The 26,455-nt window shown below is 38.7% G+C and overlaps 1 protein-coding gene across 2 annotated transcripts in view; it reads left to right on the plus strand.

Moving 5' to 3' along the window:
* Positions 1 to 7,671: 7,671 nt before the first annotated feature.
* The window catches only part of LEO1 (LEO1 homolog, Paf1/RNA polymerase II complex component), a 35,980-nt gene continuing 17,196 nt past the window's right edge, over positions 7,672 to 26,455 (plus strand). Inside the window, exons 1-6 of one of the 2 annotated variants that reach the window (XM_039237137.1) lie at positions 7,672 to 7,788; positions 16,266 to 17,018; positions 19,807 to 19,911; positions 23,047 to 23,141; positions 24,102 to 24,247; positions 25,570 to 25,654. In XM_039237137.1, coding sequence (XP_039093068.1) covers positions 7,731 to 7,788; positions 16,266 to 17,018; positions 19,807 to 19,911; positions 23,047 to 23,141; positions 24,102 to 24,247; positions 25,570 to 25,654 — 1,242 coding nt within the window. In that variant the 5' untranslated portion in view covers positions 7,672 to 7,730. The remainder of the gene's footprint in view (positions 7,789 to 16,265; positions 17,019 to 19,806; positions 19,912 to 23,046; positions 23,142 to 24,101; positions 24,248 to 25,569; positions 25,655 to 26,455) is intronic. The other variant, XM_039237136.1, reaches the window with a different exon arrangement.

Consider the following 26,455-nt stretch of genomic DNA (forward strand, 5'->3'; position numbering starts at 1 on the left):
TGTCCAAACTCATTTGCATAGGGAACAATTATCAACTAGTGCTTTGCAGTTGACACTTGAATCTAAAGTAAGTTAGATTAAAGATGATGAGAGGAAAAAAAATAGAGATGGTGAAAGGAAAGAGATTTGGGAAAAGGCTTGCCATCATTTTGGAAAGAAGCTTAAATTTTATTATGAGATGTAGATTTATGTCTTTCTTGATAGCCTGAAAACTCTTCCATGACGTAATAGGTTTATATTCAAATAACTTTTATTTATTTATTTATTTTGAGAGAGAGAGAAAACATGAGTGAGTGGGGGAGGGGCAGAGACAGAGGGAGACAGAATCCCAAACAGGCTTCACACTGTCAGCACTGAGCTGGATTTGGGGCTCTATCTCACTAACTGTGGTAGATCTTGATCCTGTGAACTGTGAGATTATGACGTGATTCAAAATTGCTCCTCAAATAACTTTCATAACTCCAACTGAGTAAACAGAGCTTCAATTAAAAAGTTACTACAGGGGTGCCTGGGTGGCTTAGTTGGTTAAGCTACCGGCTTCAGCTCAGATTATGATCTCGGGGTTTGTGGGTTCGAGTCCCTGTCAGACTCTCTACTGTCAGTGCAGAGCCCCTTGGGATCCTCTGCCTCCCTCTCTCTCTGCTCCTCCCCTGCTCCCCTGCATGCACCTACTCTCTTTCAAAAAAAAACATTTAAAAAAATTGCTTAAAAAATTTACTTCAGGCCCACTGTGGATTATGACAATAACAACAACTGTCACTTTTAGTCCAAGAATCCAAAATTTACTCATTCTTTAGAATCTTAAGACTTGTATAGTCATAGGATTCTGGATGCCAAAGTAGTAAAAAAAATATATATATATATATATATATATATAGTTGAATAAATAATGTACTCCCTAAAGAAAGATTTTCCTCCCAATAATTCTAAAACTAATGCATGTTTATTGTAGATTTGGAAAACATAGAAAAGAACAAAATACACTAGTCCCCTTATCTACCACCCAGGGAATGCTATATATATATGTGTGTGTGTGTATACATATATACACACACACTGTTTTTTTCCTACACATTTATCCTATGATAAGGTTTAACTTAGGCACAGTAAGAGATTAACAAAATAATAACTAGCATTATTAGTAACTGTACAATTCAAATATGAAGTTTTGTGTTGTACTTTTTTATTATTTATTACAACAGTTTTTTCCTGCAGGATGACTATTTGTAATTTTTAGTTTGTTTACTCATTTTGCTGTTTTGGTTTCTAATCTGCTCATGTTAATTAATAAAGAATTTTGTGTGTATGTATAGATTCTAAAACAAATTTCAGTCTTCTGACAACAATAAAAAATGTTAATATAAAAGAAATAAGACAGCAATTATAACAATGCAGTGTAATAAAAGTTATGTGACTATGGCCTCTCTCTGCCTCAAAATATCTTATTGTGCTGTACTCATTCTTCCTGTTGCAATGATGTGAGATGATAAAATGGCTGCATGGTGAGATGAAGTGAGGTGAAGGACATAGGCCCCGTGACCTAGCCTTAGGCTACTATTTACCTTTGGAGGGCACATCAGGAGGGGGTCATCTACTTTTGGATGTGGTGACTTGACTGTGGGTACCTGAAACCTTGAGAAGTGAATCCAAGGATAGGAGGGGACTACTGTAAAATAAAACCTGAGCATCCAGAGTTAACTAAGCAGTACTGACATTTTGGTCTCTATCTTCTTACTACTTTGAAATTTAATTGAATTTTGAGCACAATCACTGGGTATAAAACTCAAATGTTTCAGGAAGTACACAAGGAGTGAGGTTTTCTTTCTCTTCCCCTCCTCCAGTCTCCTAACTCCTTTCTTTGGTTTCCAGCTCCTGTTGCCATCTTCCAGAGACAGTGTATCCATTTACATGGTATACCCACACATTTAAAATGTGATGGTAGCTTGATATACATCATATTCAGAATGTTTTTTCCTCATAACTCATGTGTCTTGGACTTTCCACATCAAATGGTAAACTATTCCTCACTAAATTTATGACTGTGTGTCACATTTTAAAAGTCAAATAGTACTACAACTCTTAAAATATTCAGTGTTTACATAATTATGGCCAAGCAAGTCTTATTAGCTGTGTAACCTAGGGCAAAGCCACTTAGGTTCTCTGTGTTTCCTTTAGGTTCCTTGTGTATAAATAGGAATATTTTAGGAATGAATAAGTTAGCTCTGGCCCAGATACCCTTAGCCACAATTCTGAAATCCAAAAAGCTCCAAAGTAAAAAGTACATAACATTTGGTAGCAAAATTGCCTGGAACTGACCTAAAGCTATTTAAAGTTTTGTTTATCCCTCTTAGTTTGGATTTTTTACATTTTACCATAGAAATTTAATTTTGATTTAGGCTAGTCCTCAGACCTAATTAGATGTGTTGAGGAATAAATATATATGTGCTGTATTCCCTTTCTAAAATCTGGGAAGATATCTGAATCTTGAAACATATGTGGCTCCGAGTTTCAGATAAAGGATGGTGGACCCCATATAAAAAGCACTCAAAACAGGTCCTAGCAGAAGGTGTAGGTATTATGTGTTACCTCTTATTATTATTACCAGTTGAGCCACATAGCATTCTGTAGCCTTCAGAGGGCTACTTTTTCTGTTTCTTGGAGGTAATAATTGCCTTGGTTTTTTGTTTGCTTTTTGTTTTTTAAATTTAAGTGTTTGTTTATTTTTGAGAGAGAGCTAGAGACAGGGTGAGAGCAGGCAAGGAGCAGAGAGAGGGAGACACGGAATATGAAGCAGGCTCCAGGCTCTGAGCTGTCAGCACAGAGGCCGACACAGAGCTCGAACCCACAAACTGTGAGATCATGACCTGGGCCCAAGTCAGATGCTTAACCGACTGAGCCACCCTGGCGCCCCTCTGTTTGCTTAGCTTTAATGTATCAGGTACAAATGTTTTTATACTCCCATTACAGAAAAATACCCATTCAAAATATTCAAATACATCATATGATAAGTACACAAAAACTAAAACTGTATATATTTATAGATTTATTAGTATATTCTTTTATTGTGTCTCATCCTCCACCAAAATGCAAGTTTCTGAGAATAGATGCTCAGTCTATTTTGTGTTCTGTTGTATCTCCAGTGCCTACAATAGTTTCTGGCCTAGAGAAGGCACTTTAAATCCCTATTGGATGCGTGACTGCAGCAGGCATCCCATTAGCTTTGGGTTCTTCTCAGACTGCTCGCTCTTGGAGCCTTCTGTCCTCTTCTCCATTGTGGATCAGCAGCCTTCTAGGATCATAGGGATTTCTTTTGCCTCCTTCCAATCTTGGGGTTTCTTTTCCTCTAAAGCTTTTCTCTTCTTTGGTTTAGTTCTTCATTTTGGTGGGTCACCATTCATAGATTGTAAAGTATTTTAGTAACTCTTCCAATGGCTATTGCTATAAAACATAGATCTCAAAACTTGTGTTATTCTGCCACAACACCTACTCATTGTATTCTGGATTCTGTGAGATAAGAATTTCAGAACTGCTCAGCTGGGCATTTGTGGCCTGGGGTCTCTTACTGAGGTGGTATTCAGATGGAGCTGGAACCACAGGAGGTCTTCAGCAGGTGAAGGCTGGTTCTCTCTTTTTATGTGTTTGAGGGCCTCTCCATTTGGTCTCTGTGTGTGTCTGCTTTGGGCATCTTCACGGCATGGCGGCCTTAGGGCAGTTCGACTGCTTACATAGATGATGGCTGACACAGAGTATCATTTTTCTTTCCTTGTACTTAATGATAGGTTGGTTGGATATAGAATTCTAGAATAAACCAATTCCCTCAGCATTTTGTTTTCTAACTTTCAGAATTGTTGTTGATAAGTCCATTGTTATTTTAATTCCAGACCTTTAAAATTTTTTATTTATTTTTAATTTAATTTAATTTATTTTTTTTTTAATTTTTTTATTTCTAGGAGAGAGAGAGAGACAGCGTGAGCAGGGGAGGGTCAGAGAGAGAGGGAGTCACAGACTGAAAGAGGCTCCAGGCTCTGAGCTGGCAGTCAGCACAGAGCCCGACGTGGGGCTCAAACCCATGAACCGCGAGATCATGACCCAAGCGAAAGTCGGACGCTCAACCGACTAAGCCACCCAGGCGCCCCTTAATTTTTTAATTTGAGGGAGAGAATGCGAGTGGGAGAGAGGAGGCAGAGGGAGAATCTTAAGCAGGCTCCACGTTCAGTGCAGAGTCCAGTGAGTGGCTCAATCCCATAACCCGGGGATCAGAACTGAGCCCAAATCTGGAGTCGGACTCCCAAATGACTGAGCCACGTAGGTGCCCCAGTTCCAGATCCTTTCTATGTCAGCTGACTTTTCTCTCTTTAGAAGCTTCTAAAATGTTCTCCTCATCCAGTGTTCTGAAACTTCAAGTGAATCAGGGAATAGATTTGAGTACACTAACCTCAGTTTTGCTTGGTTGAATTTTAGGCACTGCTCAATTGTATGTTTTGAAAAATTATTGAAGCCTTCCCATGACTTCAATAATCTAGCTTGAATCAACCTATCTTAGTCCACTTGGACAGCTTTAATAAAATACCAGACTAGGTAGCTTATACATAGCAGAAATTTGTTTCTTACAGTTCTGGAGGTTGGGAGGTTGGGTGCCAGCATGACAGCTTTCTGATGAGAGTCCTCTTCCTTCTTCCTGGTTCATAGCGAGGACTTTCTTGTTGTGTCTTCACTTGTTGGAAAGGGCTAGGGAGTTCTGGAAGGTCTCTTTTATAAGAATTCTAATCCTATTTGTGTGGGTGCCACCCTCATGACTTAATCATTTCCCAAACTTCCTGCCTCCTAAGATCATCGGTTTGGCATTAGGATTTCAACATGGATTTTGAAGGGATATAAACATTTAGAACATAGTACTAAGAAAACTTTTCTATCATTCATGTTGATCATTTTCTGGCTTTCCATTCGATGGGACCTGTATGTAGTTTATAATTTACTTCTGAAACTTAAATTCTTCAGATGTTTTACACTATTTTCCCTCAAACTTTTATATGTATATATACACACAAGCTGCGTGTACCCTGTTTGCTATTTTTATATCCCTATACCACCCATTGCAGAGATCCAAGTCAGCAAAGAATCTAATAAAGCCAGACTATAAGTGAATGCTCCATATCTTCCAAGAAATGAGCTGCCCCATTGTTGATTTACTGCTAGGGACAGAAACTGCAGGACTTCTCTCTTCCTCTCTAGTTCAAATCAACCTGTTCCTTTTATTTTATTTATTTATTTTTAATGTTTATTTATTCTTGAGAGAAAGAGACAGATCATGAGTGAGGGAGGGGCAGAGACAGAGGGAGACACAGAATATGAAGCAGGCTCCAGGCTCTGAGCTGTCAGGCACCCCATCAGCCTTTTCCTTTTAAAGGTTAGCTCCAAGGCACCCGGGTAGCTCAGTTGGTTAAAGGTCTCACTCTTGATTTTGGCTCAGGTCATGATCTCATGGTTCATGGGTTTGAGCCCCATGTGTCAGGCTTACACTGACACTGCAGAGCCTGCTTAGTATTCTCTCTCTCCCTCCCTCTCTCTGCCCGTCCCCCACACATGTGAGCATGCTCTCTCTCTCTCTCTCAAAATAACTAAATACACTTAAAAAAAAAATCCGTTTTGAAAACACAAATCCTATAGGATGAACTTCTCTGAAATGAAAAGATTATCTTAATACTCTAAACATCTAACCTCAGGCAACCAGTACATCAATGATTGTGATTGATTTGGTTGAAATCTAATTGAATTATTGTATTTTGTATGAAGAAAGGCAATGAATAGAAGAACAATGATCAGCATAAAGTAAACAAAAAAATTAAAGAACCAGAAGTTATTTGTTTTGCATTTTTATTCAAATAAAATCAACACAAAATCTATTTATTAGTCTCGAATATAGGCACAGTGATTCACTAGGCCTCACTGTAATTAAACTTGCTAAGATTGGATAAGTGCACTTTTCAAAGCGAGTACTCTGAATGAAAACAAGGGGTGCCTGGGTGGCTCAGTCGGTTAAGCGCCTGACTTTGGCTCAGGTCATGATCTCACAGTTCGTGGGTTTGAGCCCTGAGTGGGGCTCTGCCCTGACAGCCAGCTCAGAACCCGGAGCCTGTTTCAGATTCTGTGTCTCCTTCTCTCTCTGACCCTCCCCTGCTCACACGGTCTCTCTCCCTCTCTCAGAAATAAATAAAACATTTTAAAAATTAAAAAAAAAGAGAGTACTCTGAATGAAAACAAAATTAAATCACAAATAGAATACTTATTTTTCCAGTATTCCCAAAAGTTTTAATTCGGTCCCATCTACCTTGTCTTACACTTTCTATTTTAAACACAACAGTTCTAGAATTGATACCATACCAGGTCCCACCTCTTTCCCATTTGAACCCTGTCAGGCACTTATCTGCAACAAAAACCATATCTCATAATCTCCAAAGTAAAAATCCATATTGCCTGTCAAAGATCAAAACCCTTAGATGAGACTAATCAGATAATAATTTAGCACAAGATGTACAATTTTTTAAAAAAACAAAAAGTAAGCTTTCTAAAAAAAAAAAAAGACCTAGTCTGTAACATGTGTAAGTCACTTCCTTCTTTAAGCTTCAATGAAGCAAGAGGGTTTACCTAGCACTAACCTATTATGCAAATTCTTAATGTCTGCTTTATAATGTACAATTATAGCCACATTTCCTACCAAAATAAAACTTTTGACAGCAAAATGAACACAGTGGAAGCCTCTGAATAGTGTTTTTCCAGCTGCATGTTGAAATCCACTAGTAAATGGAAGCAATTTAGTGGGTTCACTGCTTGCTGGCATTAAAACCAAAACACAACAAAAGCTGAAATAGAATAAAAGAGAGTAGGAAATCTCAGACTGCATCTTGGTAAAGAAATATTGTTTTGTGAAACACTTATTTCATTTTATACATTAAGTGCATAGTGAGTTAGGATGATAGAATTGTTCGAGACGCAATGCTCTAAACCTGCAGTTGTCAAAAAGTGGTCTGAAGAAGACCCTTTCAAGGGGTCTGAGAGGTCCTCCCTGTCTGTACGAAGCTAGATTTTTCTTCACATGCCTTCAACCAAAACATTTCTGAGTGTAGCAGCAGGTATGAGAATTAAGCTGTCTTCTCTTAAGCCAGACATTAAAGATCTTTTCAAAACTGTAAAACAATTCCACTTTTCCAACTTTTTGGTTTTGGAAAGAATATAGTCATTTAAAATTTTAAAAGACTATGTTAATCTGATTGTTATTTAAACATTTTGAATTTAATATTTGAATTCAATTGTTTTAATTACTAATAGGTTAAATAGCAATAGATATAACCTACACGCAAGGCTCTTCGTAGTTCTCAACAGTTTGAGAACCGCTACTCAGCATGAAACAAAGGACTTCAGGCCTGATTCGTGGCAGGTTTATCGCGGTCTAGGTCCTTCCGCGGAGCGACTCAAGCCCCGCCCACGCCACGGACACCAGGAGACGCCACCCTCGGTGAGAGTGCTCGCAAATAGGAACAGATATCGACTGAAGGGCGGGATTTGTGCACACAGTGGACGTAGGAGAGTCAATGAGCCGGCAAAAACCAGGTCGCCGAAGGAAAGGAGGCGTTCAGCGAATCTTTGCGACAGTGTCGCGTTTCGTTGGTTCCGTGCCGTAAAGACAGTCGCGGAGGCGCCCCCAGCTGAAGCAGCGGCGGACGTGCGGGTCAATGGCGGATATGGAAGACCTTTTCGGAAGCGACGCCGATAGCGATGCTGAGCGTAAAGGTGGGATCGGTTGGGTTTCAGGGGAGGGGTTCGCTTAGGGGGTTTTGCTGCAGGAGACCGAAGGCGGTACGGTTCCGGGTCTACGGACCCTCAGGCACTGCGGATCAGGGGTGGCGCTTCCTCCACTCCTGCCTCAGCGCCCCCTGCACTCCCGGCGGTACCAGTCTCCCTGGGCGGGAATCGGAGGAACGAACACAGAGTGTGAGCCTCGGGGTTCTTGGTGTCCGTGGAGCATGCTGTGCTTGGGAGCTTGTGGGGTGAAGGCGCGGGAATGAGGTGGCGGCGCGGGAGAGCCTGCGCAACCCGCTTAGGAACCTTGGGGTCCTGCTCTGTCTTCTCTTGCACAAGTCAGCGCAGAGTAAGATCTGTTTGTGAATGAATGGATAGTAGGTCCTCGGGAATATGGGGATGAGATGGACGAATTTGCAGAGGGGCTCAGAAAGCTCTCTTGATTGAAATCAGAGTGGTGTGACGCGGAGTTTGACATGTGGTGAGGAAGACTGGCAGGATACCCGGGGTAAGGCTATAGGCGTTACCCACCGGAGACAATGTGTCTTCTGAGAACCTGTGCAGAAACCAGAATTTCTTCAGTGTATGGTATTAAATTGGAGAGCATATGGGGTTTGTGTTTGAAGAGGAAAGAGAAAGGACTTGCTGATTAAATTAATGATAAATGGTGCATGAAAGTATTTCTGGGACAAGGACTGTGGATGTTTGAGTTTGAAATATAAATGCGAGTTATTTGAAGTAAGAAGCGCCCCAAGACCTAGTTCAGAATTCTTGTAACCCCTCGGGCTCAAAGTAACGCTATCTACTTTTTTTTTTCCATAGCAAAGTGCCTTATTGTGGTGGTTGTTTTTTCTCTAACTCCAGTTTATTTATATTTTTTAGAGTGTAGTGAAGTGAGCACCAGGTGTAAATCCAGTGTGAGGGCTCCATTGAGATGGGTATCCAGGAGGTTCTAGTTAGGATGAGTCTGGAAATGCAGAGTCCTGTATACGAACTCTTGTTCCATTACCTTTGCTAATGTTTTCGTTTACCCTTATTACTTGTCTGTATCCCATTTACCTTTCAAAGCAGTTCCATGTGAACTCTCCCATGACTCACTGTCTTGAAGTTGTTCATTCATTCAGTAAGTACTTGTTGATCCCCTTTTATGTTCCAGATACTTTGGTAGGTGTTGGAGAATGATGAAAAGGTTGTCTCTCCTGCCCCATCACTTATGTGGATGCTTAATACATATTTGACAAATAGTTGGATGGAAAGAAGCAATAGTTGAGTAAGATATACCCCACGTTGCTTTCCTGTTGCCAACTCCGTGTATGGGGAAGTGATGTATGGAGATGGTTGCTTTTCTGGGCTTCATGTTTTACTTTCTTGTGAGTCTGTTGCTGCTTTCTTCCATGTTACAGTTAGATAATAGGATGCTATAAGATTTACCTACAAATCTGTCCTTGATGGTTGCCTTTGGTTTTGAAAGTATGGATGTGAAAGTATGGATGTGACAGGGTAATTCCTGTTATACCTAGCATATTTCATTACTAAGACAGTTGTGGAAAATAACTACACCTGACAAACATCTTGCCATAATGGTAAAATCTCTACCAAGGCTCAACGTGTTTCTTTTATGTATAATTGTGTCAGGTGTCTTCTATTTCTGCCAACAATGTTTTGTAGCTTTAATTGTATAAATCTTGCACCTCCTGATGTCAATTTATTCCTAAGTATTCTTTTGGGTACTATCTCAGGTGAAGTTCTCTTAATTTCATTTTTGGATTGTTCATTGCCAGTGTCTAGAAATACAATTGATTTTTTTTATGTCTATCTTGTATCTTGCAACCTTGCTGACTGTACTAGCTGTAATTGCTTTTTTGTGTGTGCATTCTTTAGGATTTTCTACATAAGAGATCTTGTCATTTGCAAATAGAGATAGTTTTACCTCTTTTGCCATTTGGATGTTTTTATTTCTTTATCTTGCCTGATTGCCCCACCTACAACTTTCTGTACAATGTTGTATAGAAGTGGTGAGAATGGATATCCTAGTCTTATTCCTTATCTTAGGGAGAAAGCATCCATGCCATCACAATTATATATGTTAGTTGTGGGTTTTTGTAGATGCCCTTTTTCAGGTTGAGAAGATTCCCTTCTATCCTTAGTTGGTTGAGTAGTTTTATCATGAAAGGGTGTTGGATTTTGTCAAATGCCTTTTCTGCATCAGTTAAAATGCTCATTTTTCAGGGCACCTGGATGGCTCAGTTGGTTAAGCATCTGACTTGCTCAGGTCATGATCTCCTAGTTTGTGGGTTTAAGCCCCATGTCAGGCTCTGTGTTCACAGCTCAGGGCCTGGAGCCTGCTTTGGATTCTCTGTCTCCCTCTCTTTGTGCCTCTCCCTCGCCTGTGCTCTCTCTCAAAAATAAATAAACATTTTTAAAAATGTTCACTTTTCTTGGGTCGCCTGGGTGGCTCAGTCATTTGAGCATCCAACTCTTGATTTCTGCTCAGGTCATGATCTCAAGGTTGTGGGAATTAGCCCCATGTCAGGCTCTGTGCTGAACCTGCTTAAAATTCTCTCTCTCTCTCCCACTGTGGGTCTCTCCCCTGCTTGGGCTTGCTCGTTCTTTCTCTTTTTTGTCATTAAAAAAAATGCTTACTTTGCTTTATTTGGTTAATATGGTTACATTAATCTTGAACCACCATTGTATTTCTAGGATAAGTCCCACTTTGTCATGGTGTATATTCTTGTACTATGCTGTTGGGTTCAGTTTGCTAGTATTTTGTTTAGTACTTTTGCATTTGTATTCATAAGGCATATTGATCTGTGATTTTCTTTTTTTCATGACATTTTTGGCATTGGTATCAGGGTAATACTGGCCTCATAGAATGGATTAGGAAGTATTCCCTTTGCTTCAAAGAGTTTGAGAAGGATAAGCATTAATTCTTTAAACATTTGGTAGGATTCATGGGTGAAATCATCTTGTGGTCCTGGGTGTTTGTTGGCTGGCTGGCTGGCTGGCTTTCTTTCTTTCTTTCTTCCTTCCCTTTCTTTCTTGGCTCCATGCCCAACGTGGGGCCTGACTCATGACCCTGAGATTAAGAGTCGCAGGTTCTACCAATTGAGCCAGCCAGGTGCCCCATGTTGAAAATTTTTTGATTACTGATTCAAACTCTACTTGTCATATAGATCTATACAGATTTTATATTTTGTTGAGTCAGTTTTGGTAGTCTGTTTCCAGGAATTAATCCATTCCATCTAAATTATCTAATTTGTTGGCATAGAATTGCTTATAGTATTCTCTTTTAATTCTTACTGTTTCTGTAAGATTCTGTAAGATTGTCTCCACTATCAGTAATTTGAGTCTTCTTTTTCTTGGTCTGTGTGACTAAAAGTTTGTCAATTTTGTTAATATTTCAAAGCACAAACTTTTTGTTTCATTGATTCTTTTATTTTTCTATTCTCTATTTCATTCATTTCTACTCTAATCTTTATTTCTTTACTTCAGCTTGCTTTGGGTTTAGTTTCCTTTATCTAGTTGCTTAAAGTAAAAGGTTATCAGTCTGAGATCTTTTTCTTTCTTTTTTAAATTTATTTTTATTTTTTAAAGTTTAAAATTTTTTCTTAAATTTATTGGGGGGAGGCTGCGAGGGGGGCTACGGAATCCCAAGCCGACTCTACCCTGTCAGCTGAAATCAAGAGTCAGATGCTTAAGCCATCCAGGTGCCTACCTGCCTGCCTGCCTGCCTTCCTTTCTCTCTCTCTTTCTTTCTTACTTTATCTCTATGCCTGTCATGGGGCTTGAACTCACGACTCTGAGATCAAGATTCTTTGCGGACTCTACCTGCTGATCCAGTCAGGCTCCTCTGAGATTTCTCTCTTTGTTTTTTTTAAAAATTTTTAATGTTTGTTTATTTTTGAGAGACAGCGAGACAGAGGGTGAGCAGGGGAGGGGCAGAGAGAAAGAGGGAGACACAGAAAGCAAGGCAGGATCCAGGCTCTGAGCTGCTAGTACAGAGCCTGATGTGGGGCTCGAACCCACAAACTGTGAGATCATGACTGGAGCTGACGTCTGGTGCTCAACCAACTGAGCCACCCAGGCATCCCTAGATTTCTCTTTTTTAATGTAATTGTTTACAGCTACAGATTTCCCTTTCAGCTCTGCTTTCTCTGCATCCCTTACCTTTTGGTATTCTGTATTTTCACTTTCATTCATTTGAAAATATTTGTGATCTCTTCTTTGAGTCCTTGATTGTTTGAGTGCATTGTTTAATTTCCACTTGTGAATTTTCCAGATTTGCCTTTTACTGAATTCAGTTTCATTCCATTGTTGTCAGAAAAGATACTTCACTCATGTGTTTTCAACCTTCTCAAATGTATTGAAATTTGTTTTTGGGTCGTAACAAATGGTCTAACCTGGAGAGTGTTCAGTGTGCACTTGGGAAGAATGTATACTCTCTGGGTGGTGGTGCAGTGTTCTGTTGATGTCTATATGTGTGGCTGGTTTATACTATTGAAGTCCTCTATGTCCTCATTGATCTTCTGCCTAGTTCTGGCTCTTATTGTAAGTCGAGTATTAAAGTTTCCAACTGTTATTTTCGAACTATTTCTCCCTTCAGTTCTGTCAGTTTTTGTTTTTAGGTGCATGTATGTTTACAACTGTTATATCTTCATGTCAAATTGGCCCTTTTATTTCATAATGTCCTTTTTTTTTTATCTTGTAACAGCTTTGTCTTAAGATTTATTTTATTTAATATTAGTATAAGCACTATAGCTCTCTATTGGTTACTATTTATATGGAGTATCTTTTTCCATTCTTTCTTTCACTTTCAACCTATGTGAGTTTGTAGTTCTAAAGTAAGACTCTTGTAGAGAATATATAAGTGGATCATTTAAAACATTTGTCGTGCAAATTTCTGCCTTTTCATTGGAGAAGTTAATCGTTTCTGTTTAAAATAATTACTGATAAGGAAGGACTTCTGCCATTATGCTATTTGTTTTCTATGTCATATCTTTTTTGTTCAATTCTTATATTGCTCTCCCTTTGTTTTTAAGGCTCTTATGTATTTATTTTTAGGGGGAAGGGGCAGAGAGGGAGAAAGAGAATCCAAAGCAGGATCCATGCGGTCAGTGTAGAGCCTGATGTGGGGCTCAGTCCCACAAACCGTGAGACCATGACCTGAACCAAAATCAAGATTGAAGGCTTACCTGACTGAGCCACCCCAGTGCCCAGTCTCTTCTTTTAAGACTGATTTTCTTTTAGGGTACTGCTGATTTCCTTCTTGTATATTTTTCTGTATGGTTTTTAGTTTTTTTCTTAGCTGTTACTCTGGTGATTACAATTAACGTCTTGAATTATAATAATCTAGTTTGGATTAATATCAGTTTAAGTTTAGTAGTATACAGGAACATTTTTTCTACATAGTTCATCCTCTCTTGCCTTTGTTGTTATTGTCACAAATTACATCTTTATACATTGTCTTCCCAGTGATGTGTTTTATAATTACTGTTTTATGTTACTGTGTTTGAAATCTAATAAAAAATGGAGTTGCTAGAAATACATTGATTTAACTTTTATAATTACCTATTTAGTTTCCTTATTGTTGTTCTTTATTTCCTCATGTGGATTCAAACTACTGTTGTCGCGTCGTTTCATTTAAGTTGGATGGGCTTCCTTTATGAGGCAGGTCTACTGGTAATAAACTCTGTTTTTGTTTGGGAATTTCTTCATTTTGCCAATTTTGTTTTTAATGATGTGAAAGTCATATAAAATTAACTATTTTTTTAAAAGTTTATTTACTTTGGGAGAGAGAGGGAGAGTGTAAGTGGGGGAGGGGCAGGAAGAGAGATAGGGGACACAAATCCAAAGCGGGCTCCATGTTTATAGCACAGAGCCCGATGTGGGGCTCGAACTCATGAAGCGTAATAAGATCATGACTGGAACTGAAGCCAGATGCTTAACTGACTGAGCCACCCAGGTGCCCCTAAAATTAACTGTTTTAAAGTGAGAAATTTGGTGTTTGGTACATTTACAATGTTTCCATCTTTTGGCTGTTTGAATGGTGCTGCTGTGAACTTTTTTTTTCAAGTTTATTTATTTTTGAGAGAAGAAGAGAGCACGTGCACTAGTTGGGGAGGGACACAGAGAGAGGGGGACAGAAGATCTGAAGCAGGCTCCAGGCTCTGAGCTGTTGGTGCAGAGCCGGATACAGGGCTCAAATTCATGAACCATGAGATCATGACCTGACCTGAAGTCAGGTACTTAACAGACTTAGCCACCCAGGTGCCCCTATGAATATTTGTGTACAAGTATTTGAGTGCTTGTTTTCAATTCTTTTGAGTATATACATAATTGCTGAGTCATATGGTAATTCTTTGTTTAACTTTTGAGGAACTACACTACACCATTTTCCACAGGGTCTGGACGATTTTATATTACTACCAGCAATAATCTGGGGTAGTGGGTTTCATTTTTTTCACATCCTTAGTAGCACTGATTCTACATTTTTCTTTTTTTAATGTAGCCATCTCTGTTGGTGTGAAGTGATATCTCATTGTGAATTCAGTTTGCGTTTCCTAATGGCTAATGATGTGGAACAAACTTCTCATGTGCTCATTGGCCATTTGTATGTATAACTTTGGACAAATGTCATTTCAAGTCCTCTGTCCATTTTTTAATTGGGTTGCCTGTTTGTTGAGTTGTAAACATTCTTTATCTGGATATCTGGATACTAGACACTTAGTAGATACATGGTTTGCAAATATTTTCTCCTTTTTGTTTTTTCACTTTTTTGATAATGTCTTTTGTTGTATAGAATTTTTTCTTTTTGAAGAAGTCCAATTTCTGTATTTTTTTCTTCTGTCACTTCTATCATGCTTTCATTACGAAGTCTTTCATTATGAAGTTTTGCTGGGAATATAATTATTGGTTGATAGTCTTTGTTTTAGCACTTTGGATATGTCATCCCACTGCCTTCTGGTTTCCATGGTTTCTGACAAGCAATCATTATTACTGAGGATTCCTTGTGTGGAACAAATTGCTTCTCGCTGCTTTCAGCATATTTTTTTTTTGGTCTTTGTCTTTAACCGTTTGATCATGATTTATGTAGGTGTGTATCTCTAACTTTATCCTATTTGGCATTCACTAAGTTTCTTCAATGTCTTTCATCACATTTGGGATGTGTTTGGCCATTATATCTTCAAATAATCTTTCTGCCCTTTCTTCTGGGACTCCCATTATGTATATGTTGGTATACTTGATGGTATCCCACAAATCTTTTAGATTTTATTTTTCTTAACTTTTTTCTCTTCTGTTCCTCACTTAGTCTTCGTTGATTTTTTAAAGTTTACTGATTCTTCTTCATGCTTACATCTGTTCTTTAGCTCCCTAATGAAATTTTCACTTCATTTATTGCATTTTTCAACTCCAGAATTTTGGGGGGGCCCTTTTTAAGTAATATGTCTTTTTTAAAAATGTCTTTTATTGATATTCTCTATTTGGTAAAATATCGTTGTCATTGTCTGAGCTTCAGGGATAGTTCCAGCCTTTTTACATAAGTATGGGTCATACTTCCTTGTTTTTTTCTTTTTTTTTTGTATTTCCTTATTCTTTTTTGGTAACAACTGGTCATTTTGAGTATTATAATGTGCTAACTCAGGAAATCGCATTCTCTCCCCTCCTCGGGATTGATGTTGCTGTTTGTAGTAGTTATTGTTTAGTGATTCCTTTAGTTTAGTTTAGTTTAGTTTAGTTTAGATTCTTTTGAACTAGTTTGCCTTCATGTCTTGCTCCAAGCACAGAACCTGAAGGTCAGCTACTAAGTGAGAGCCTAGTACCCTCTCAGTTTCTTTCCTGGGCATGTGCACAGCCCTGGGCAAGTGTGCAGCCTTCCAGATCTCTAGGAATATATGAGAGCTTGTAAAAGCCCTTACTCCCCATATGATGTAATTCTCCAGCCTTTCCTCCCAAGCTTTTTAGTTTAGTTTATTACTGGCCCCAACTACTATCCATTGTCCCAGGCAGTGACAACTAATACATTTGCCTGTAAATGTTTTTGACAAACATTCCCACGTAGCTGCCTTAGCACTGAGAGAATTCTAAGTGAGATAAGGTCAGCCCTTTGAGCCAGTCCTTCAGTGATCCACTAGGCAGATCAAAACTAACAACCATTTTGCGAATGAGGTCCTTTCTTCTCCCTCTAGTAGTGGTCCATGTACCAGAAATTTGGGCTGTCTTTCAGGCATTATTGAGCTGAGGAGCTGAGGTTGGAGTGGAGGAACAGGCTAAGTTAAACATCACAAAGTTTTATTGAGATTCAGCTGTTTTCCCCGGTTGCTGTAATTTTTGGTTTCCTGAATAGACAGAAAATTGATTCTGATGGTTATTGACATGTTTTTTCATTCCTTTTACGTTGGGATTGACTTTTGGTGCTCTTTATGTTGCCTTTTTCACTGACGTCACCCTGTGTTTATCTGATCTCATAGATTCGGATTCTGGATCAGACTCGGATTCTGATCAAGAGAATGTTGCTTCTGGCAGTAATGCCTCTGGAAGTGAAAGTGATCAAGATGAGAGGGGTGATTCAGGAAAGCCAAGTAATAAGGAACTGTTTGGAGATGACAGTGAGGATGAGGGAGCTTCACATCACAGTGGGAGTGATAATCACTCTGAAAGATCAGACAATAGGTCAGAAGCTTCTGAGCGTTCTGACCATGAAGACAATGACCCCTCAGATGTAGATCAGCACAGTGGATCAGAAGCTCATAATGATGATGAAGATGAAGGTCATAGATCAGATGGAGGGAGCCACCATTCAGAAGCAGAAGGTTCTGAAAAAGGACATTCGGATGATGAAAAATGGGACAGAGAAGATAAAAGCGACCAGTCAGATGATGAAAAGATACAAAATTCTGATGATGAGGAGAGGGCACAAATATCTGATGAAGATAAGCTGCAGAATTCTGATGATGATGAGAAAATGCAAAACACAGATGATGAGGACAGGCCTCAGCTTTCAGATGATGAGAGACAGCTGTCAGAAGAGGAGAAGGCTAATTCTGATGATGAACGGCCAGCAGCTTCTGATAATGATGATGAGAAACAGAATTCTGATGATGAAGAACAGCCACAGATGTCTGATGAGGAGAAAATGCAAAATTCTGATGATGAAAGGCCACAGGCCTCGGATGAAGACCACAGGCATTCCGAGGATGAAGAGGAACAGGATCAGAAATCAGGTAATGCATTTATGAGAACCAAAATTTTTAGTAGAAGCATCCAGATGCAGCAGTGGTGCATTATGCATTCCCACCTTTAGTACCTGTTTTTCTCTTCAGTTCCTCCATTTCAGGCTTTTCTAAGTATACATTTTGCTTTAAATTTTTTTTCCTAATCCATTTATTATTTCTGTCCCCCATCATTTGTTAATTGATGATAGATCAAGAAAAAAAGTTAAAGAGGACAGACTTCAGGAAAGATATGTGGTGCTTCAGTAGCTAGATAATGAATAGAGTTGGTTCCATTTCTGTGGGTAACTGAGAAGCATGCCTCAGGTGAGAATAAATTTGCCAGGGGGAAAAAGCAATGCCATTGAAAGTCTCCATAGGGTAGTTGTACGAAGTTGTAAATACGCTCCAGCTCAAGGTTTTTGAGATCCAAAATTTGATCATCCAGGGGTAATTAGGCTCCAAGGAGTTCATTTCAAACTAATTGAATGTGTAAGAAACTAATTTATAAAAATTGAACTGCAAATTGTTTATTTTGAGAGGATCAGTTATTTCTCTTTTGTCATTGTATACTTGCCCTTGGGGAAAATGGGCATTGGATGCTAAATGGTAATATCAGGAGGTTACCTGGGGACTATAACATCCAGAAGATGAAAACATGGCTGGATGATCTCAGTGAGCTATAGTGGCTTGAAACACACATCCTGTAGAGAGATGTGCTTGGGTCAGAATACTCATTTCTTTTTTTTTTTTTTTTAAACGTTTATTTATTTTTAAGAGATGGAGAGACAGTGCGAGCGGGGAAGGGGCAGAGAGAGAGAGGGAGATACAGAATCCTGCTTCAGGCTCCAAGTTGTCAGCACAGAGCCTGGTGCGGGGCTTGAACCCACCAGCTGTGAGATCATGATCTGAGCTGAACTCAACCCAACCGACTGAGCCACCCAGGCGCCCCCAGAATACTTATTTCTTAAAGCTACAGGAAACACATAACCAATCTGTGGCTATTGACCTCCTTTTATAATAGTCTTGTACACTATTCTTCTCAAGTTAACACATTCTTCATATAGAATATTGAAATTTGGAGATCTTGTTTCTTTGCATTGTAAAAGTCACCTTGGTTAGGTTAGAATTCTTTTTTTTTTTTTTAATGTTTTTATTTATTTTTGAGAGAGAGATAAGAGACAGCATGAGCAGGGGAGGGTCAGAGAGAGAGGGAGTCACAGAATCCAAAGACAGGCTCCAGGCTCTGAGCTAGCTGTCAGCACAGAGCCTGACGTGGGGTTCGAACCCACAAACCGTGAGATCATGACCTGAGCCGAAGTTGGACACTGAACCGACTGAGCCACCCAGGCGCCCCTAGAATTCTTAGATTGTTTCATTTCCATAAGTGATTGTTTATAATTAAATATTGATCCTGTCATCTTAGAGAGCTTAGATATGGGGAAGGGGTCTTTAATCCTCTAATACATACTCACAGGATAGCATTCAAGACCACATTTTGGAATTATTTAGGAGAGGAGGCCAAAGAATTTCGAGAGATGGATAAAGGTCTATCTAGACTACATTACTGCAGTGAGTATTCAATAACTAGTTTTGGGTAGAGTTATTTGTGCTGGTAGCAGAATCATTAAAGCTCATGCATTACTTCCCCAATACTAGCAGACTAACCTAAGCCTAGGGTTATGGTAGGGAATCTTGTAGCTGGTCATTCTGCTTAACTCTTACCTAGATCGACAGTGATTTTCAGTTTTTACAATTAAGTAAACTTAATTGTAGATTAATGATATATTAATGATATATGATCATATCATATGTGATATGATAATGATATACAGTTGACTCTTGAATAACATGGGTTTGAACTCCATAGGCCTACTTATACAAGTCTTTAAATATGATACTTTATTATAAGTGTATCGTATGATTTTCTTAATATTTTCTTTTTTTCTAGCTTTATTGTAAGAATACAGTAAGAAATACATATAACATACCAAATATGTATTAACTGTTTATGTTGTCAGGAAGGCTTCCAGTCAACAATAGAGTATTAGTAGTTGTTTTTGAGGAGTCGGACATTATATGTGGATTTTCAACTGTGTGTTGTCAGCCGGGGTTGGGTTGGGGGGGAGCTCAGTACCCCCAACCTCCATGTTGTTCAAGGGTCAACTGTATTTATCTCTTCCATTGATTGCAATATTTTTACCTCTGTTTTTCTTTTTTTTTGTAATGAGTCCTATATAAATTTGATCATAAGTTACAGTACTACTGTTTTCATTCTGTCAGATTTTTCTGCTTATAGTTAATCATGTTCCTTTAATTAATTTTATTTTTGAATTAACTGCAGTTTGTATGTGTATGTACAGTTCTAGTAATGTTGACACTTACATAGATTTGTGTAACTACCCCCACAGTCAGGATGCAGAACAGTATGTCACCTTAAAAAAACTCCCTCATTCTGTCCCTTTTGTAGTCACATCCTTTCTCCACCCGTTGCCTGACAATTACTGATCTGTTTTATCACTGCAGTTTGGTCTTTTTGAGAAAGTCATTAGAAAAATGGAATCAGATACGGTATGAGGCCTTTTTTCTTTAATTTAGACTTTTTTCACTTAGCATGATGCATTTGAGATTCATCTAAATTGTTACATGTATCAGTAGTTCATTCTTATTTATTACTGAGTAGTTTTCCATTGTATGGGTACACCACAGTTTGTTTATCCCCAGTGTTGCTTGTAAAGCACAGAATTCAATGTTAAGATATGACTTTGATTGTGAAGAACCTCTAATTCTACTCTTACAGAATCTGCAAGGGGCAGTGACAGTGAAGATGAAGTTTTACGGATGAAACGCAAGAATGCAATTGCCTCTGATTCAGAAGCAGATAGTGACACTGAGGTACCAAAAGGTATTCTAGTTACTTCTTTCATATATATATATATTTTTTCCCTGTCTGTCTTTCTACATTTAACTGTAGTGCACTGCTGACTCTGGACATTTACCCCAGAATGCAAGACCCATGGAAAAGAGTGTGGATATGCTTAGTGTACACAGGGAAGTTCTACAGATGTGAGAAATCATTTATGCTTAATCAGTTAAAGAAGAACCTGTTGCTGCTGCTCCTTTTTTTTTTTTTTTTTTAATGTAAGCTCTGTGCCCAATATGGAGCTTGAACTGATGACCCTGAGATCAAACATCGCATGCTTATCGAGCCATCCAGGCACCCCTCTCCCCTCAGCTTCCTCATTTATAGTTAGATGAATATGTTGTTAGGAGGCTGAGGCTCTGGTTGAGGTGTCAACATCCGTTTCTTTTGTTTGAATACTGATAGTTTCAAGACAACTTGTTCCTAAGTTCTTAACAGGTTAATAACACATGAAGAACTTGATTCTTCAAGCTATGGGTTAGGGGAAGAGTTCATAATATCCCAGGGTTAGGTAAGGTAGGTTTGTTAAAAGGATAAAAGATCTGCCTGTTCATCTCTATGTATGACTGTTTCAAATGGCAGATTGCTATACAATAAAGATGTTATTATAAAAGTTTCCACAAACGTAATTTTGATAGTTTCATTTTGCACAACCATTGTGCTGAATGGTAATTAGGCATTAATGTTAAGTGGCTTGTATAAATTGTCATAAATAACACTACAAGTAAAGCAAATAGAGGGTTACCTAGAGAGAAGAGGAGAGAGCTGGCAGAACAGGAAGCTCTGGCATTTACTTAAAGATTGTTGGATCTGTAACTAGTAGTTATGTGCCTGGGCTTTGTAATCAGAGGGATCCAAGTTAGAATCTTTGTGGCTCCACTTTCCAGCTGTATGAAGTTTAGTCAAATCAGTTACTTACTCTCCTTCAGTTTTCTGATGTATAAAAGGGAGATGATGTTAACCATCTTAGAGGGTTGTTATTGAGAATTAGATATATTCATTCATTTAGTTCAGTTATTTATTGAGAATCTGTATACTAGTACTGCTCTAGACACTGGGAATATAGCAATGATCAAAATAGATAAAGACCTTTTCCCTAGAACTCACATTCTGGTAGGGTCAGGTAGGGTAGGGAGACTGATAACAGAAGCAGTAAATAAAACATACAGTATGTCAGATGGTGATAAGAACTAGGAAGAAAATGAATCAGAAGGGACATGAGAGTGTTGGTGGGTGGGGTTTTCATTTTGATTTTATCATAGAGATAAACTTTTGGAACGTGAACCTTCCTTGCCACTTCCTTTTTTTTTTTTTAATTGTTATCGACTTATTTTTTTTATGCAATTTTTTAAAATGTTTTTTTAATTTATTTCTAGGAGAGAGAGAGAGAGAGACAGCGTGAGCAGGGGAGGGTCAGAGAGAGAGGGAGTCACAGACTGAAACGGCTNGTCAGAGAGAGAGGGAGTCACAGACTGAAACGGCTCCAGGCTCTGAGCTGGCAGTCAGCACAGAGCCCGATGCAGGGCTCGAACCCACGAACCGCGAGATCATGACCTAAGCAAAAGTCGGACGCTTAACCGACTAAGCCACCCAGGCGCCCCTCGACTTATTTATTTTTTGAGAGTTGTTTGATTTTTAGAGCAGGTTAGAGTTCACCGTGGAATTGGGGGAAGGTACAGAGATTTCCCACATAGCGCCTGCCCCCACACATACATAATCTACCTCATTATCAGCATCCCCCATTGGAGTGGTACATTTATTACAATTGGTGAACCTACATTGCATTGATATATCATTATTCAAAGCCCATAGTTTATATTATGATTCACTCTGGTTCATTTTTGGTGTTGTACCTTTTGGGTGTTTGGACAAATGTGAATGACCTGTATCCATCATTATGGTATCATATCTGGTATCATATCGAGGAGTTAGTAACCCTCTGTGTTCTATCTATTCATCTCTCCTTCCCCCAGCCTCTGGCAATTACTAATCTTTTTACTATCTCCATGGTTTTTGCCTTTTCCAGAATGTCATATAATTGGAGTCATACAGAATACAGCCTTTTCTGATTGGCTTCTTTTACTTAGTAATGTACATTTCCTCCATGTCTTTTGTAGCTTGACTGCTTACTTTTTTTTAGCACTGAATAATATTCCATTGCCTGGATGTACCAGTTAATTCACCTACTAAAGGACATCTTGGTTGCTTCCAGGTTTTGGCATATAAGAATAAAGCTGCTATAAACATTTGTGTGCAGGTTTTAGTGCAGGCGTAAGTTTGCAACTCCTTTGGGTAAATACCAAGGAGCATGATTGTTAGAGCATATGGTGAGAGTTTGTTTCGTATTATAAGAAACTGCCAGGCCGTCTTCTAAAGTAGCCCTCACATTTGCATTCCTGTGAGCAATGATTGGGAATTCCTATTGCTCCACATTTTTGCCAGCATTTAGTGTTGTCCGTGTTCTGGATTTGGGCCATTCTAGTAGGTTGCCTCTTCTTTTTCAGTGATTTTTTTCTCCCCTTTGCCTCAGTAGCACTCTCTCATGGTTTTATCCTAGACTGTGTCATTGCCAATGATTGTAGCAACTCTATAATCTCAGTTTCAAGCAGTCAGCTCTCTAACTACCCTCCTATCCTTCACCCCCTCCTCTACCTTACTTTGGTTTATTGGTTTGTTACAGATTATTGTTGTTGTTTTGCCAAAGTTAATTGAACTTCTGCCTCTAATGAGGGGCGCCTAGTAGACAAGAGCCTGCAGTTTTAAAACTTGAGGGATTATGTAAAGAATTAGGCCTCTATTGAGTGCTTATGCCCCAAATGTGAGTATCTAGACTGTAGGAGGAAATTTGGGCTCCTGCGGAATAAAGGGAAATGGAAGAACAGGTTGCAGTCAATGAAGGGAAAATAAATGTCTCCTATGTAGCATTATCTTTCCCTGAATTTGCCCCCTTCCCTCTCCACAGGTACTCTGGTCACATCTTGGAGAGCCAGGCTCAGAGTTGAGTTTTTGTGGTTTCCTGGTGCCTGGTTCAGAAACCTTGGGAAAATGTGGAAGTGATAGCTTTGAAGAACCTTTGTTATGTATATTAATACTGTGAATTTTTCCTCTATATGACAGATAACAGTGGAACCATGGATCTGTTTGGCGGTGCAGATGATATATCTTCAGGGAGTGATGGAGAAGATAAACCACCTACACCAGGGCAGCCTGTTGTAAGTAAAATTGCCAGGGTGAACTAGGCCCTCATTGAAGGCTAAGTAAATGTTTCAGAGGTTAAGGATCTCTTTTATGCCAAGAAGAGGAAGGTACTAACTCTTTTGCAATATAAAAGTACATTGAACAGATAACTTTCTTAGTTAGGTAGGGAACACATGTTTATAAGGGGAAGTAGAAGTAACCGCCGTGGTACATCTATCCATGGAACGCCATTCAGCAATGAAAAGGGTTGCATGACTGATACACACAAGAACTTGGATGAAAGTCCAGGGTATGTGGAGTGAGAAAAAGCCAAACCCAAAAGGTTACATGCTGTATGATTCCACTGATATAGTATTCTTGAAATGACAAAATTATAGAAATGGAGAAGAGCTTAGTGGTTGCCTGAGATTAAGGGATGAGGGTAAGGACAGCGTGGATGTAGCTATAAAAAGGTGATATGAGTCTTTGTGGTGATGGAAATGTTCTGTATCTGATTGCATCAGATCTCCTGGTTGTGTTGTTGTGCTATATAGTTTTACAGTGTGTTCGCACCGGAGGAAACTGGATATAAAGAAAAAGAAAGTAAGTGCCCACATGTGGTTGGTGCCTCCCTGTAAGAGAGGAGACTGCAGGGATCTGTGCCTGGAGAAACACTGATTTAATTGTCTTTCTTGTTGGTGCTGAGAAGTGTGTACTGTGTTGATAATCTTCTCTGATTTTAATTGATAGAGTGACTCCTGTTGGTGAATAGGTGGAAGACAAATTTATCACAAAAGAGATCTTTTCTTATATTGATGCTTCCAAACTGGTGTGTTTCCCTTGCGGTTTTTGGTTGGGGAGCTGGATGGGGATTGAAGGCTGCTTTAGCTCCAGTGCCCGTCTTGTCTACCTAAGTCTTTGAAGTGTGGAAGTTGAGCTAGACTAGATCATTTCTAAGGTTCTATCAAGCTCTCAAACTCTCTTTCTTTTCCTAGGATGAAAATGGATTGCCTCAGGATCAGCAGGAGGAGGAGCCAATTCCTGAGACCAGAATAGAAGTAGAAATACCCAAAGTAAACACCGATTTAGGAAACGACTTGTATTTTGTTAAACTCCCCAACTTTCTCAGTGTAGAGCCTAGGTAAGGGGATGAGTTAAAGGTATTTCTTAAATTAAAAAAAAAAAGGTGTTTCTAGATGTTGGATAGAAATATGTGGAATGTTGACTTGGGGCACCTGGGTGGCTTAGTCGGTTGAGCGTCCGACTTTCGCTTAGGTCATGATCTCGCGGTTCGTGGGTTCGAGCCCTGCATCGGGCTCTGTGCTGACTGCCAGCTCAGAGCCTGGAGCCTGTTTCAGTCTGTGACTCCCTCTCTCTCTGACCCTCCCCTGCTCACGCTGTCTCTCTCTCTCTCCTAGAAATAAATAAAACATTAAAAAAAAAATTAAAAAAAAAAGAAATATGTGGAATGTTGATATTTTTCTGATTTTACATTAGTTGACTATCACAAAATGGAATATTAATCATGTGTCTCTGAGGGTGTTATGCTGAGTGAAATAAGTCAGGCAGAGGACAAATATGTTTGCACGTATAGGAGGATTAGGAGGAACTTAACTGAGGAACAAGGGAGAGAAGAAGGGGGAAATGGTGGTGGAAAGGGAGAGAGGCAAACCATGAGAGACTCTTGAATGCTGACAAAAACTGAGGACTGATGGATGTGGGGGGGAGGGGCTGGGCATGGAGGAGGACACTTGTGGGGATGAGCACTGGGTGTTATGTGGAAACTAATTTGACAATAAACTATTTGTAAAAAAAAAAAAAAAAAAATCATGTGTCTCTGAAAAAATAAACATATCCTGTGATAGAAAAAGTATGGATTGCTATTAAAGATAGACTTTTAATGTTTGTAATTGTTTTTAGTAATTAATACTTTCTTATAAATTAAAAGACATTGCAAACCTTTGGGTGTTTTTTGACTAGTGCAGCCCTGAAAAAGCTGAAATTGAGAGCGGTGGAATGTGCTAGAAAGACTGCACATGTCCACTGTAGCTGCCATTGTGGATGTAGAAAAGCTAATGGTTTGGGAAAAACGGTGTTGATGAATTATTCAGTGATGTATTATTCACTAATACATATATATAAGCTCTTGTGCGATTTCATTTTATTTCCCCAGTAAAATGATGTGGAAAACTAGAGCATGTATGCCCTGTTCTTTGGAAGATTTATATAAAAGTAAAGAATATTTTGAATATTTAGCCTTGCTTTTCAAGCAGTATGTATTACCACCAAATTTCAAGAAGGTGTAGTAATTTGAATACTTCCTGGAAGTTGAACATGAAGATATTGGACCATTATGATTTTTCATTATATTGTGATTTTTAGTATAATGGTATGTATTAATAGAGATGTTATTAGTGTTTCTTATAAAATATGATTAATGTTTATTTTCAAAACAATTTATAGGCCTTTTGATCCTCAGTATTATGAAGATGAATTTGAAGATGAGGAAATGTTGGATGAAGAAGGTCGAACCAGGTTAAAATTAAAGGTACTATTTCATGCTTGACTCATTTAGTTTTTGTTTTCTAAAGTAAAACCTGGGGATATTCACTTGAGACTTGAGCTTTTCAAAATGATTTTTTTATGTTTTTATAAACAAATGAAATGTCTTTTCAGAATATTTTTTGGAAGGAAATATGTAGCTTGTCTGTAAACGTGGTAATTTTCCGTCATTTTTTCACTGTTGTATGTTTTTGATGCTTAAAAAAATTATTAGCTTCTTTCTTCAGAATAAGTAGCATTGTGGTTTGGTGGTTAGAATGACTACTTCCATATGTGGGTTAAGTTCTGGCAACTTCCTGCAGAAGGAAGTCCTTCAGGCTCTTTGATTTGTGGATAAATAAATCATCTACAAAAAGAGAATTTATTACTAGTACCTTCCAGTTACTCTTGTTGAGTATTAGAAATTTTTATTATGCTATGTTCCTATTAATGTTTCTCTTTGATATATTATGTCTATCCATGGAGGGGCTCTAATCTTCTTTAATCAAGGAGGGTGTAGGTTAAGCAGATGCTTTAAAGCTGAGTTGTACCAAAGAATGAGAAGCAGTTGAACTTCTGGTGCTGTAACTGGAGATACAGTTTTGAATTTGTAAATTCAAAAGATTTCCTATGTAAATTCCTCATTTTTCAGTGGATATTATATACAGTGTTTGAATGTTAAGTGGCAGTACAGCGTTCTTAGAATTCAGGGGCCGAATTTATATAATAATTCCATCTCTTCAAGTGTGATAAATCTACACATATCTAAAGAACCCTATTTAAGTTGATTTCTATCCAAAATGCATCA

This window comes from Hyaena hyaena, unplaced genomic scaffold (assembly GCF_003009895.1).
Source record: "Hyaena hyaena isolate Hyena2069 unplaced genomic scaffold, ASM300989v1 scaffold_120, whole genome shotgun sequence".
In the NCBI taxonomy this organism is placed as follows: Eukaryota; Metazoa; Chordata; class Mammalia; order Carnivora; family Hyaenidae; genus Hyaena; species Hyaena hyaena.